Source organism: Nannospalax galili, unplaced genomic scaffold (genome assembly GCF_000622305.1).
Source record: "Nannospalax galili isolate Female #2095 unplaced genomic scaffold, S.galili_v1.0 scaffold1014, whole genome shotgun sequence".
Lineage (NCBI taxonomy): Eukaryota > Metazoa > Chordata > Mammalia > Rodentia > Spalacidae > Nannospalax > Nannospalax galili.
The window spans coordinates 1,856,040-1,871,833 of record NW_008335824.1 but is presented as its reverse complement, the minus strand read 5'-3'; the positions used below and the strand labels follow the sequence as shown (position 1 = coordinate 1,871,833).

The 15,794-nt window shown below is 37.7% G+C and overlaps 1 protein-coding gene across 1 annotated transcript in view; it reads left to right on the top strand.

Annotated features, from left to right (window-relative positions):
* Nucleotides 1-15,697, top strand: part of Lnpep (leucyl and cystinyl aminopeptidase) — a 113,258-nt gene extending 97,561 nt beyond the window's left edge. The window contains exons 14-18 of the mRNA XM_008830542.3: nt 1,517-1,701; nt 3,297-3,458; nt 5,735-5,875; nt 6,619-6,700; nt 7,296-15,697. Coding sequence (XP_008828764.1) covers nt 1,517-1,701; nt 3,297-3,458; nt 5,735-5,875; nt 6,619-6,700; nt 7,296-7,427 — 702 coding nt within the window. The 3' untranslated portion in view covers nt 7,428-15,697. The remainder of the gene's footprint in view (nt 1-1,516; nt 1,702-3,296; nt 3,459-5,734; nt 5,876-6,618; nt 6,701-7,295) is intronic.
* The last annotated feature ends 97 nt before the right edge of the window (nt 15,698-15,794 follow it).

The following is a 15,794-nucleotide window of genomic DNA, read 5'->3' as shown; positions in this document are numbered from 1 at the left end:
CTATGATATTTGATTACTTGTAATGAGGTATGATGATGGCAATGACATCAAATGATGGGGAGAAACATCCTGGTGCTGACATCCAGGGGAGAGGAGATACCTCTAAATTTTTAAAATCTTGATCCTCCTTATATAGATTGAAGATTTTCTTTACAGAAAAAAAAAAAAAAACTTCATAAGCATTTTATATCATAATTTTCCCACTCTATTGGATTTTGTAAGTGCATATTTCTTATGATGTTAAGTCTTACATATACTTCCCCTCCCAGTGCTTCCACATATAGTAAATAGCTTTTATGCTTTTATTTTTATTTAATATTGCATTTTATTTTTAGTTCATTTTAGCTTTTTTTTATTCTTTTTGGTCCTTTTGAGTCAGGGTCTCCCTGTAGCCCCAGCTGGCCTGGAACTCACTCTGTAGACCAGGCTGGCCTTGAACTCACTGAGATCCACTTGCCTCTGCCTCCTGAGTGTTGGGATTAATGGCATGTGCCACCACACCTGGCTGCTTTTTTGTTTTTGTTGAGGAGAGTGATGAAAAAGTTGTTTGCTGATTCCATAATATAGCAAGTATATTTTACAATGACTTCCCATTAAGAAATAACTGCAGTGTGGCCTGGGTAGGACAACAGATGATGTTATTGAATAATTGTCCATTTTCTGAAGTGTGATAAGGTATTTTGTTTATGTGCAGACTGGGCATATATACGATATCTATAGCTTACTCTCATACAGTTCAGCTAAAACAAAAAAGCATATATGTATTACATACACAAAGCAAACAAGCAAATATTAGAAATGGATAAATAGATGAGTAGCATATGGATATTCAGTGTACATCTGTTCTTGCATTTTTTCTGTATGTTTGATGTTAAAAACTGATAATAAATAGACTGTAAACTGCTATTCTTCCCTATAGACTTCATTTTCTTGTTAGATTAAATTTTTCCCACTTCAAACTAGATGATACATTAGCTACACTTTTAATATTGGATTTGGAACTGTTTAAACATTAATCATGAGTAAAAACTGTGTTTTTAACTGAACATGATGACACAGACCTGTAATCTCAACAACAGGATCCTGCATTCAAGGCGAGCTGGGCTGAGTAATGAGACCATTATTCAAGAAGAAGTAGTAGTATACTAGCATAGTAGTATGTTTCTTTACTTTGCGGGCTTGTAGACTCTAAAGTCATAATGTTAGGAAATTCAGGAGTTCTAGGTGTTACTTTTGGCAGGAAAACAACTCTAGTCAAGTACAGAATAAAGGTTCTCTGCTACATAGACATGACTAACACTTTCTGAATTGAGATATATTATTGTAAGTCCTCTTTGTCTGTAGTTTTGATAGTGAGTGATTTAATACCAGCTGAATGTGGACTTTAAGTAAAATCTGTGCTTTTTTTTGTTTCTAACTTGGATAAATTTTGGGGGAAAGACATTTGGGTGTTCTGATTTTCCTGATTGTTTGAATTATTACTGATAGCCCATTATAATCAATTTTATCTCTGTAGATAAGAGTATATAAATTGCTCCAGATCCAAATCCACCAACAAACTTGGACTGATGAAGGCACGCCATCCATGCGAGAGCTTCGATCAGCCTTACTGGAATTTGCCTGTACCCACAACCTAGAGAACTGTACAACTGTTGCCACAAGGCTGTTTGATGATTGGATGGCATCGAATGGAAGTCAGAGGTGAAATGCATAGCTGCTCAAATTAATTCCTTTCCTCCCCTTTTCCTCACGTTGTATGCTGAAGCCAAGATCTTAGCCTGGATTGTGAAGATCACAAAACTGTTGATTTAGATGAACTTCGTATTATCTTATTCACAAGAATTTATTTTTTAATTGTGGAAGAATACATATAAAATTGGCCATCTTAACCTTTTTTTTAGTTTACAAGTAAGTAGGGTTAAGTACATTCAAATTATAGTACACAGGTCTCCAGAACTTTTGTACTCTTGCAAAACCAGAACTATGTGCTCACTAAACAACTCTCCACACTCCCCTCTCCATAGTCCCTGGCACCTACTGCCTTGCTTTGTTTTTCCATGAGTTTGACCCTGCTAGATACCTCATAAAAGTGAAATTGGATCGTACTTGTCCTTCTATAACTGATTCATTTTATTTAGCACAATGTCTTCAAGGCTCACGCATGTTAACATTCATTTGTTCTTAAGGAAGGAAGGAATAATAGTCTACCATGTGCATATACCATATTTTCTATGCATCTCTTCATGGCCTTCGAATTGCTTCCCCTCTTGGCCATTGTGAATAGTACTGTCATGAATGTCCACATACAAATAGATTTTGCAAATCTGTCTTCAATTCTTGTGGATATATATGCAAAATTGGTATTGCCAGGCCATAGGGAATGCCAGTATGTGTGTGTGTGTGTGTGTGTGTGTGTGTGTATGTGTGTGTGTATTTATATGAATACACATTTTCATGGAGGCTAAGGGGCAACCTCTGGTATTATTCCTCAGAAACACTGTTCACCTTGTTTTTTGAGACAGTGTCATTCATTGGCCTGGAGCTCACTGAGTAGACTTGTCTGGGAGACCCCTAGGGATCTCCCTGCCTCTGTCTCACCACGGGTACATGCCACCCCTCTAACTCTATTATGCAGATTCTGAGGATCAAACTTAGGTCCTCATGCTTGCATGATAAGCACTTTACTGACTGATTTCCCCAGCTCTCTCTTCCCTTTTTTTTTTTTTTGTCTTTTTGAGACAGGGTCTCCCTGTAGCCCCAGCTGGCCTGGAACCCACTATGTAGACCAGACCAGGCTGGCCTTGAACTCACAGAGATCCACCTGCCTGTGCCTCCTAAGTGCTGGGTTCAAAGGCGTGCGCCACCACACCCAGCTTCTATTTTTAATTTTTAAGGAACTTCTATGCTATCTTGTTTTCCATAGTAGCTGTGCCATTTTACATTCCCATTAACAGGGCATAAACATTCCAATTTTTCACATTTGTGCCAATACATTTTCTGGTTTGGTTTGGATTTTTGGTTTGGATTGGTTTTGAGACAAGAGGTCACTGTGTAGACCATGCTAGCCTCCTAACTCACAGAGATCCACCTGCCTCTGCCTCCCGAGTGCTAGGATTAAAAAGCATGTGCCACCACACACAGCTGGAATTAACTTTTTTCTTAACTCTAAATTTTGTAAAAATTTATAGCTATTACTTAATGTGACCCTAAAATACCACCAGTCAAACCCTTCCTTTTGTAGTCCTGCCAGCCTTTTTTGTTGTTGTTATTCTCATCCATCATTTTCTACTTTGCAGCCTCCCTACTGATGTCATGACAACTGTGTTCAAAGTTGGAGCCAAAACTGAGAAAGGCTGGTCATTCCTCTTAAGTATGTATACCACTGTGGGCTCTGAAGCAGAGAAGAATAAAATACTTGAAGCTCTTGCCAGCTCAGAGGATGTACGGAGACTTTACTGGTATGGAACCACTCAAGAAACATGATAGAAAAAAACTGAAGATAAAAAGCACTTGGCTCTTAGGACAGGAATTCATTTTCTCGAGTTCTCCCTTTGCCTCCTTTCTGTCATAAGCCAGATCTAACCTGGACAGTGTGGAGAGGAGCTTGTATGGGCTTGGCTTCATCTTGGGGATTGAACCTTTACAGATGTGCAGAATAAACTTTGTTCAAGAGATTTGGAGACATTAGGAATCACAACCCCACCTGCTCCCTGTTGGGAAATGATGTATTGAACTCTGCTGTTAATACCACATTCTTTTGGGTCATTGCTCTGGTCCAACTGCCATTTTGAAAATGCTGATACTTCAGAAAAAGCTATAAAAGCTTATAAGTTCTATCTTTTTTTTTTTTTTTCCTTTTTAAGACAATGTCTTCCTGTAGCCCCAGCTGACCTAGAACTTGCTATATAGACTCGGCTGGTCTTGAACTCACAGAGATCTGCCTGCATCTTGCCTCCCGAGTGCTGGGACTAAAGGCTTGCACTACCACACCCAGCTATAAGTTCTGTCTTTCTGTGAATTTGTCAGTCTTTTTTATAATTCCAGTGAGAATTGAGAGCTTCACATGGGGAAAGAAAGGCAGTAAGAGCTGACAGGAAGAACAGGCAGAGTGGCTCAGGTGGCCAAGGGAAATTTGAAAGTTCCTGGAGCTTAGAACACAGCCGTTGAACCCATACCAGGTGTAGAGGAGGGAGCACCTCAGTCACATTGCTTCTCTTACATAAGTTCCCTCAGATAAATCATAAATGTCCCAGAGACACCCTTAGCCCCTGCCCAAACCCACTTTCTAAAAGATGCTCTGTAAATAAGCATTTTCTTTAAAGCAGTGAGCAGCCTCTGACCTAAGCACAAAACATGATAAATTCCAATTATAACTATTCATACAACACCTGAGTTTATAGAGCAAAATGTGAAAGTATTTCTCAGAATCCTTCCCTTTGTTTTTCTCCCTCATCTGTTAATAGGACCAATATCAGCCTGTTTATTTACATGTAGAAATACACAGGTTCAGAATTTCTAACCTGAAAAGCTCTGAAGTGGAAACCTCTGGTCTCAGGCATTACAGACATGAGATACTCTCCTGTGGATACATCAGTGTATATATAAGTATTTAACCATGTTTTTAAAAAGTAGGTTGAGCCTATACCCAGTGGTTTATACCATTCTTTTTAGTAAATTATCACTCCTAAGATTTGCCAAGTTGCTTCATAAAAATCTACGTCATCTCTTTTTTGGCTACATGGTATATTCCACAGTATGGCTCTGTTATAATGTGACCTATCACAACTTGTTGCATTTGAATTTTTCTCCCTAAGAAATTTTTCATGTTCTTTTGGTGTTGTATATTTGCCTCAGTATAAGCAAATGGTATAGCATAGTAGCTAAAAACTGCTTCAGTGCTTATTAGCTGCAAACTATGGGGTGATTGTGTAATATCAAGTGTTTTTATGATAAAATAGAAATAGATAATATATGCCCACTTCATAGCTTAGTTCTGTTGAAGTACTAATAATATGTATTGAGTGTCTGGTATGGTAGCTCATGCCTTTAATCCCAGCACTCAGGAGGCAAAGGCAGGTGGATCTCTGTGAGATCAAGGCCAGCCTGGTCTATATAGTGAGTTCCAGCCAGGCTGGGGCTAAGGAAACCCTGTCAAAAAACAAAAAATAAAAGTATGTATTGAGATGTCTTCCCATCATTATTGTCAAATCATTTAAACAGCCCAGGTTTTTAGAGTAGTTATATCTCTACCTACTCGGATTACACCAGAAAAATGTACCAGTCTTCGAAACTGTAATAAATTCCAAAAAAGTTTTCTTCCTGTATCACAAACTATTATTATGTAAAAACTGGTGAAGGACTGGAGAAATAGCTCAGCAGTTAAGGGCACTGACTGCTCTTGTAGAGGACCCAGGCTCAATTCCCAGCACCCACATGGTGGCTAACAGCCATCCCTAACTCCAGTTCCAGGGAATCCAAAGCCCTCTTCCAATCTCCGTGGGCATTGTACGACACGGGTGCACTTACATACATGAGGCAATATGCTCATTGCACATGAAATAAAAATAATAATTTTTTTAAATGTGGTGAGTTTTTTCTGTGTAGACTAGTCTATTCCAGCCCTACTTAACCTTGAATTGATACAGAACTTTATATAGGAACCCAATACCAAGTTAAGTTCAGTCATTTCTTCATGAATAGTTTTTTTGAAGGCTAAATCTGTTTTGTTCTTCAGGTTAATGAAAAGTAGCCTTGATGGAGATATCATCCGAACACAGAAGTTGTCACATATAATTAGAACAGTGGGCAGACACTTTCCTGGACACTTGTTGGCATGGGATTTTGTGAAAGAGAACTGGAATAAGCTTGTACATAAGTAAGTTTCTCAGAGAATGAATGACTGCCATAGTTTTCTCTGGCTGTGTGTATGTGTGGAAAGAGCTCTCAGTCTTGCTGGATCACCCAAGTTAGGATTTGCTGTAAGAGGAGAAACACTTCTTAGATACCAGGATTTTCTGTATTTATAAACATTCTAGAACATAGGTCAATAAGCAGTGGTGTTCCATTCAAACACTAATCAAGTCTAGGCATTCCTGACACCAGGTTGTTCCTCTCAGTACAGTCATTGACTTTCAAAATAGCTGTTTAGTTGTGCATGTTGGAAATATCTCTTTATCATCAAGGTATCACAGTCTTTATCGTTAAGGAATCAGTTAGCTAGATAAGAGACTTCTTTCTTCCTCTTTTAAAGTAATAATGAGGGATTGTAGATTTAGCTCAGTGGTAGAGTGTTTGGCTACAAGTGCTAGGTCCTGTGTTTGGGCCTTTGCTCTGCGGTGGTAAAAGAAAAAAAAGGACAAAATTAAAGCAGTAATGATATTTCTGAGTGTAGGTTATCTGGAGAATTAAATTAAAAATTTATCTGACAATCCTAAACTCCTACCTCCTTTCTTATCCAGTGGCATAAGTGTGTAGTGATGTACCGACACCTTGGGCTCCGGTTCCAAGAGGAAGACCCCACTCTGCCTTTGCATTAAAGCAATCCCTTCCCTCTCTAGAACAGTGCTTTGGTTGTCATCAGCTGCCTCATTCTTTTCTCTTGTATTTGTGTTTCTTCAGGTTCCATCTGGGGTCCTATACCGTGCAAAGTATTGTTGCTGGATCAACTCACTTGTTTGCAACAAAGGCACATTTGTCTGAGGTTGGTGATAGAAAATACTAGCAGGGTAACTGAGTAGCCCTCTCCCCTTAGGCTGCTCTGTTAAGTAAATGGGAGGCTTTTCATTCAGTCTCTTCTGCCTACCTTCATCAATGTTAATAATTCTGCACTGATATTATTTTTAGAGGTCTGCATATGCAGTGAGGAGGTAAAATTCTGATCCCATTCCCAGCACTACTTGCTGTCCCCTGGGTAGAAATAATTGAAGTGATAGTGAAACTGTTTTGAGGAATTTCATTTAAAAGATGAATTTACTTACCAAGACTAATTGTAGATTTCTTCAGAATTCTTTTTGTATCTTCATAGTAAATAGTAAAGAATGAAGTAGGAAGTAGTCGATAAAGGAAGGAACAGATATACTGTGGTAGTAGTAGGCACAAAGAGTGTTTTCTTATTTAAAAGCTCTTCATAAATGACCGTCCTTTACTGACATTTCCATGTAGATACTCGGATTGTTAAAGTACATCTAAGTATCAGCATTGCTGTCACAAAGTTAAAACTTATTTCAAAAGGCTGATCAGAGTAACCTGAAACTTACTGCCCTTTTCTTGTTTAAAATACTTTGTGGAACTTACAGGTCCAGGCATTCTTTGAAAATCAGTCAGAGGCAACCTTCCGGCTTCGTTGCGTCCAGGAGGCTTTGGAAGTCATTCAGCTGAACATCCAGTGGATGGAGAAGAATCTGAAAGCTCTGACGTGGTGGCTGTAGTATGACAGTGACCTTCTGCCCCCCACTTCAGAGAGCTGTGAACTTGGGCTCTGCTGCTTTTGCAAAAGTTGAGGTGAAGCCGGGACCGCTGCTGAAGTTGTTTGCACTGTTAGTTCTAGCTAGCTCAGGGCCCAAATGTACTTTTCATGTCTTTTCTAAAATGCCCGTAGGCAGTATGTAGTTATTTATTACAAAATTGTATTCACCTGTATGCCTGCCAGCTACAAAAAAAAAGTGAGTCATTTTTCTTTGAACATACAAATGGAGAAAAAAATCAGATTTGGTCAGTGTCCAGAAACTGCTGACACAGTGAAACCGGGGAAGGTCTGTCATAAAAACTGCCGTGTTTGCAGGCCGCCGATTTGTCAGCACTGGTTGCTTCCTGTTGATAGATGCACCCAGAATGTGGTAGCTAGGCTTGTAGTGTAGTGAGAAGACAGTGAAGATGCAGCTGTAGACAACTGATCTCAGGTGTGCAGGTCTACTCTGATCGGGGGTTCTGTGTGTTCTTGACTTTTCTTAAAAAAAAAATCTTAATATCTGCGACTATTAAACTTCCTGCAGAATAGCCAGGTGCTACAGAATTTATCTTTTTGTTGTTTTATTGAACAGCTGAAAAATTCAACTTTCAAAATACATTTACTTTTCTGTTTCATCTTTTATAGCATTACTATAGGAAAATATTCAAACTGAATTAGCTTTAATGATAAGTACTTTATTGATGAATGTCAGTATCCCCAAATCTGTACACCATCACTGGTCCTGCCCTAGATAGACCTTATGCTACAGGTGAATATTTCTATATTTGTGGAAGAACACTTGGTTCTGTTAAGCACTGGTGTTTTTGTCATAACTTTGAACACCAAGAATGTAATAATTGTTTAAGTTTAACCTCACAAGTCATACCACTCCCTGTAAATCATACCCATGCATGGATTTTCATTTTATATGTTATAGTGGTATATTGGAAGCATTTATATGATAGGGCCTTCAAGAATTTTTTTTTAATTTGAAGTTCACCATAGGAACAAAAAGAAGGTGGGACAGGAATAAGTTGAATTAATGTTTAGTACGGTGGGCTTTGAAGTTTTTGCCACTGTTAAAAAAATTAGTTTTTCTTTTATGATGGCCAAACTAACATTGAATAGACAAGGAACAAGCAAAAGAACAGTGAGGGGGTATCCAAACTGAAAACATTTTCACTCCTTCTGAGGAAGAAATGCTGTACTTGAACCTTTTGAGCTATGCAGACTTATTTCTAGATTGTTGTGTTTCTTTGATTCTTAGGAGAGAAGTTTTCTTCCTGATAACTCATGAGAACTCTATATTTTGTTTGGAAGCATTGTCTCTGTACATACAAAGGGAGTTACTCATTTATGAGCACTTAAAACACTCCACAGAGTCAGACAGTAGGAAAGGCCACCTTTTATATTCAGCTGATATAAAGTTAGAATATGTGGAGTTGTATACAAAGTTATAGTTTATTTTATGAAAATATTTTTATATAACAAAATTTTAATGACTGGCAAGCTGAAAAATAGCCTGCTTTAGTCCTAGTATGTTTCCTCCCAATTTAGTCTTTTCTGAGCATTTATCTGTTTTTGAGTAGAAAATATTATTCCTGAGAATCACAGAATCATCTTGATGTCTTACCGAAATGGGTAATTGTAGATCTTTATTCTCCTTGTACGTTGGTAAATGAATGATAGTTTAGTTGCTGTTGAAATTTAGTGGGGTTTTGTATTGTCAGAGTGAAGGAAAAACACTAACTCTTAAGAGGGTTTGGTTGCTTTTTTCCTCCCATGTTCTATTACTAAATTACACTTTGATACAAAGTTTAACTTTTGCTACTTTCAACATCAGTTCAGGTTCTTCAGACTACCCTACCCATTATCCATTGTGCATTGCCCTAAAGTGTATGTAACTGCATATGGCAAATCTTGTCTTACATTAGATAACTTTTGAGTATGAATGCATGTTATATGTGGTGTTCTAAATAAAACCTTATGAAAATAATAGGCTAAAAAAGAGGTAATTCTTAATCCACTGCTGATCAAGGCTATTCATGACCTTGGAGCCATAATATTTGCAGTTTTATTTATAGGAGGCCTCACTTTAATTTTCCAACAGAATTCTGTTAAGTCTTCATGCTTTGCTAATTCACTTATGTGGGACCTCTTAGAACTAACTCAAAGTTAAAAATGTAAGTTTATTTATAGTATTGGTAGCATTCAGATTCCCCTCCTCCCTAATTTAATCTGTTCATGTTAAAGCACAGAAGTCAGAGTATGCTTTTAGTATAAGCACATATGCCTGACACTATTGAGTAGCAGTTGAACAAGCATTCTGCTCGTTACAGAGAAAGTGTGCACTTGAATGTATCATGAAAGGCACATCATACTAGATCATTAGGAAAACTAGAATTGGAACTCTAGGTCTGTGAAAAGAAAATTTGATTTGGAGATCTGAAAGGTTATGAAAGTAGAAATTAGATTAGTAGAGTTTATTTTGTTAGTGTGAAGTTTTTCTAATAACGTGAAAGTAAGGACGGCTTCCCGTCAGAAGCTTGTGCCTTCTTCTGTCTCTTTCTATTTATGTGACTTTTAAAATGAAACTGTATTTGTCATTGCTTCAGTGTTCACGAGCTTTTTTGCTATCACAGGTTCTACTTCACTGATTTTCTTTGTCATATGTGTTTTCATTCTATGAGACTTTGGCCACCATTGCAACAAAAGCTGCAGAAGAGTCCTGGGTATAGAGAGCAAGTCCAGCAGCTCCAGTTACTGGGCACCAAACAGTCCTTTCTGCATATCAGGAAGAAACTAAAATTCAGTGCTGAGTTTGTTGGGTGACTGATAGCCTGTTATTGAATTGGATTTTAAGAGTCTACTTAAATCTAAAGCATCTGGAACTATAATCTGCAACCAGGCTGATGAGCACTTATGTAAGCCCATGTGTTCCGTGGGCTCCAGGGAGGGTATAGTGTATTGCAGGTGTGCCATCCCCAAGGACAGCAGTTCCTGAGCTGATTTCAAAAGTAGGCATGGGTTTACCTCTGTAGGCCTCTAGGAATTTGGGATTATAGGTAATGATGTAGCGCTTCTCACCTTTGCCTTACTTGTTTATACTGGAATTCATTCTTTTTTAAAAAACAAAACAAAACAAAAACTTTCTCTCCCCTCACCTCTGTTTGTATTTTTTTTTAAACTAAAGTATATATTTTTGATGGGTTTTGTGTTTCTATTTTCTTCAATCTCTGCAATGGCAAAGAAGTACAAAATGAAAAGTGGAAGTCGAATAACATGATGAATCTCTTCTCCACATCCTTTATTGCCTCCCTGGGCAATGACTAGTAGGATAGGTGATTGGCTTTTAGAGGGTTTGGGGTTTTGGTGGGGAGGGGTTTGATACATATTTTTTAAATGTGCACATGTATTTTGGTATGTTTTTATATTTCATTTTGTAAATTTTGTCCTGGTGAAGGGTAAAATACTGTCCTATGAAAATCCCTCTCCTCTCTTCATATTGCCTATTGTGGGCAGTAGCTACAGAGTAGTTATTTGGTTTTCTTTTTTAAAAGCATTGGTAGTTTAGGGGAGGGAAAAGGGGTAGCTCCTTTTAAAGGTGTAGAAATGATTTTGCTGCTATTTATGACGTATTTAGTGCTGCCCTCATACATTCTTCTTGTGGACATGCATGTAAATGCTGCAGGTCCACATGGATGCATGGATGGGCAGTAACATTAGTGGCAGGCAGTGGCTGTTGCTGTGGTCTAGTCTTAGGAATTTGGGTTATCTCATTCAAGCACATTATAGATGCTATTCTACTTTTTATATTTATCTTTGTTTCTTTACATAGATGCTATATGCTTAATGAACATTACAACTGAATATGACAGAGCTTTTTACTTTTCCTTGATGCCTTTTGAGGGAATAGCTAATAGTTTGTCTTGTTTGAGAATGTGGGCGAAAGTAGAGTATGTGCCCAGTTGTATAAATGTACTTGCTACTATTTTGTATTACTAATTCATTTTATACTGTGTCTTTCAAGTGGATGTGAAAGTACCTGGTGACATGTGGAAGACTGGAAGTGTGACAGTCACCTGTTCTTCCCACCTGCTGGGCAATAAGAATGGAGTAGTTATATTGGAGGAGGGGTGCGGGGAATTGTACCTAATGTCTGCATATATGTTCTTGTATCAATGTATACATTAATAAAATATGTACTATATTGTATTAATACATTGGGTACACAGACTGAAAAGTACCCAGTGGTCCATGGAGTTCCACATGTATAACAGTGTCCCCTTTCCCTTTCCCTTATTGCCTATGGGCAGTACTTTTTAAAGTAGTTTGAAATTTGAGTTTTTTTTGAAAAGCATTTTTTTGTTAGAGAAATTAGTTTGTAGGCACGGGTATAATCTTTTAAAGTATATATAGGTGCAAGCAGTATCTAGTAGAGTAGGTAATGCTTTGGGCCTGTTCCTGTGTTGGGGTGGCGGGCCTGGCTATGCTTTCCCTGAGCACATACTTTTTCTTCTTTGTCACTGCATTCATTGGTTGCCTGTCTTGCACTTGGACTTATAGTTTCCTGATGAACCATGGAGCTCTGGGTCTTAACAGTCTCCTTCCTTGCCTGTTTTGTCTATGTGGGCAATACCTTCCAAGTAGTTGAGGGATTTTCTTTTCTTTCTTTTTCTTTTTTTTTTAAGGCTTAGAGGGGACTAAGGGCAGGATATGTACTCTTAAAATGTATATAGTTTTTATTACTTCATTTTGTACTGAGTCCTTTGCATGGGCATACAGGTACCTAATGAAATATGGAGGTCCGGATGTATGAAAACTTCCTCTTTTCCCCTTTCCTCATTGCCTCTGTGGGCAATAGTTACAGAGTAGTATAGATTTTCTAATTCTACCCCACCCAGAAGGGTGGCTATGTATATACTTTAAATATGTATATAAATATTTTTATCCTTTTTTTCTGTTAATTCATTGTGTACCTGGGTTTGTCTGTGGACAGTTAGGTACATAAGGAAAATTGAGGTTCATTCTATGAAAAACTCTCCCCTTTCCCCTTCCCTTATTGCCTGTCTGGGCAATGGCTAGTAGAGTAGTTGTTCGCTTCTTTGGCAAGGGTGGGGTGGAGTAGTTCGGTTTTTTGTTGTTTTTTTGTTGTTGTTGTTGTTGTTTGGTTTTGTTTTGTTTTGTTTTTGGTAGGGTGTCTCTAGTCCCAACCTGGAAGTCATTATGTGGACCAGGCTGGCCTCAATCTCACAGAGATCCATCTACCTCTGCCTCCCAAGGGCTGGGATTAAAGGCATGTGCCACCATGCCCGGCTGGGTTTTACTCTTTTGAATGTACATAAAAGTTTGACAGATTTTTTCAGTCATTCATTCCCAACCTGTTTTTGTGTTTGAAAAGACAAAAGTATAAACCCAGAGGCCTGTACTGTAGTGTAGTGGTGTATGAGTACTACCGGACTTGCTTGCTTTTTGTTTGTTTGTTTGGGTTTTTTAATAATGGGAAGTGGGCTTGCTAACGAAAAAGGTAACCATGTATATATATTTAGCTGTGGAAATGCTTTTTCCCCTTTGTTGTGTTAATATCATTTTGAGCCTGGGTTTTGGCATGACTGTTTATTAACAGGTACTTAATGAGTGCTGAGATTGACTCTATGAAAACTCTCCACACTCCCTGTCCCTTATTGCCTAGTGGGCAATGGTAGAATAGGTGTTTGTCTGTCTGTTTGTGGGGGGGTGTCTGGGTGTACATATGTTTTTAATGTATATAAATATTTGCTATATTCTGTGTATTATTTCACATAGCCCATTACTTTGCTGGGACTTGTAGATACTTAATGAACATGGAGGTCCAGACGTATGATAATTCTCCACTGCTCCCCTTCCCTTGTTGCCTGCAGAGGCAATAATTTTATAACTTAGGGGTTTGGGGGGTTTGTTTAGGTGGGTAGTACTTAGGGAAAAGGGACAGGGTTTATGCTTTTAAATATATATATATATATATAAATATTTTTATGTTACTGATTAGGTCCCATGTCCTTTGCATGGATAAATGGGTACCTAATGAAAATTGAGGATCAATGTATGACATACCTCCCATCTCCCCTTTCCCATATTGCCTATATTGGCGATAGTGAGTACAATAGTTAGTTGTACATTATTTACTTATTTTGAAGGTTTATTTTTGACAAGAGAATATTCTTAGTATACAGAGTTTTCCTTTATTTGATTTTGTGCTGAGTTCTTTCAATGGCTATAAAGGGCATAATAAAAATTGAGTTTAAGAATCTGACAGAGCACATCCTTTCTCACATATTCCCTTGTTTAGAGGTAGATAGTAATGTTGTCCTGTGATAATTCTGTGTTCTCTAGGATATATACCTTAAGGATGCAAATGCATAACACATATATATGTAAATTTCCCATTTGCCCCCATTATTTCCCTTTAATAATTAGTCCTTTGCAGGACTCTAGCTACCTGTATGCAGGAAAAATAAAGACTCATGATGTCTTGGGCATCTGGCTGGAAGATGCAGCCTGGGACACCATGTGTGATGATAGGTAATAGGCATACAGCAAATACGATGAGAGAGGACACTTAGAAATGGTTGAGTTTAAGAGCTAATCAGATCCAATATTTCTAGTGGTGAGTTAAACCCAGTTGGTGAAAAGTGACTTGTAGTTTTGTAAGTACCATAAAAGTAGAGGACAGTGCTGAGTAAAAGTGTGTTTAAAGGTCTTTGTGGATTGAAGGTAAGCCACTGAAGCTCATGAGCTTATAATAGTACTCCCGACAACTCATTTCAAGATCCATTAAGAATAGTGTCTGTGTGAGATCTGGAACTCTAATCTCCAGAATTCTGTTGCAGTTTTGTCAGTAGCATGTTCTTGTATATCCAGGAGAAATTGTTTTTATTCTTAGAATGAATCTTTTGAGTAATTGCCAACTGCTCCAGTGACTGACAACATGATCCCAGAAAGAATTAGAGGGGCAAGTACTTTCCATCTTTCAACATATGTGTCAGGGCAAATTGGCCCTTTCTTACCCAGAACTCTTTTGTGTGGCTGAGTCTCTTTCCTCAGTTCTCCATTAACTAACTAGACCATTCCTGTTCTTTTTTCCCTTCTCCCTTCAGTGTCTGTATCGTTGTTAGATGCTATCTTCAGTTGTACTCAGAAATTTAAGCTAATGCTGCCTCATTAGCCTTGTGTTTCTGTATGCATTTCATGTGCTTAGGCCTGTTTGCTCTCAGTGTTCTTATATCATATTTCACGTTGTCTTTTCATCCACCACATGGTAAATGTTATGACTACACACTTGTCTGCATCAAAGAAAATGCATTTGCAAACCTCCCTCTTTTCCAGCATCTTAGCTTTGTTTTATTTTCACATTTTTAATAATTCTATTCCATGGCAAAGATTTGTCATATTGATATTTAAGAAACATTGAGTGATAGGACTCCTAGAAAATGCTCAAAGAAATGTTATTTACCATATCAAACTCTCAGGAATGTGTTGAAAAATTAGCCTAGTAACATTGCTATTTCTTATACCTGCTGCTGCAGAAAAAAAAAAGTTTATTCATGAGACATTTAACTTTGATCATAAATAAAAGAGAAAGGGCCATGTTTTTGGAGTTAGTCATGGTAGTCATTAGTGATATTTCTGAACAGTTCTTAATTTGAAATACTTCAAAGGAAGTAAAGGTCATGGCTTAGCTCAAAGAAATACTGCAGAAGTCGAGCTGTATAAATCATCAGTACAATAATACGCTTGTGTGTGCGTGTATACAATGAGAATTGCAGTGTAATTGAAACATTCGGATTAATCAGCAAACTCGCATTGAGACAAACCTTAGTCTCACAGCTGTCTTGATTAAAGCCAAGTGTTCCCTATTGCTGTGAAGAATAGTCTCTTTCAAATACTTTGGAAAGTAATTACTTGGGAACTTACAAAGGTATTACATTTTTTTGTATTTAAACACGGGTAGAAACTTCAGTTCCTTAAGTCTGAGTTTATGGGTGGAATTCTAAATTTGATCCTAATCTGTTTTTTGTGGAAGACTTTGAAAATAGTATGTGTATATATAATGTTGTATCTGCAAATTGTATTGTTTCACTTGTATAAGGGAAAAGCTTATTTTTCTTTATATTTCTTGTTTTGCATATGACCAGCACTGACTGAAAGGCATGTTTAACTGCAAACACTGTTGCTTTCTTTGTGAAATGAAAATAAAAGTATTTAAATACAGATATTGTATCAGTTCTTCAGGTTAGGCAAAGTACATCTAAAAAGTGTTTATTCTCAGATACTGAGCTCTCCCCAGCCATTCCCATATATATACACA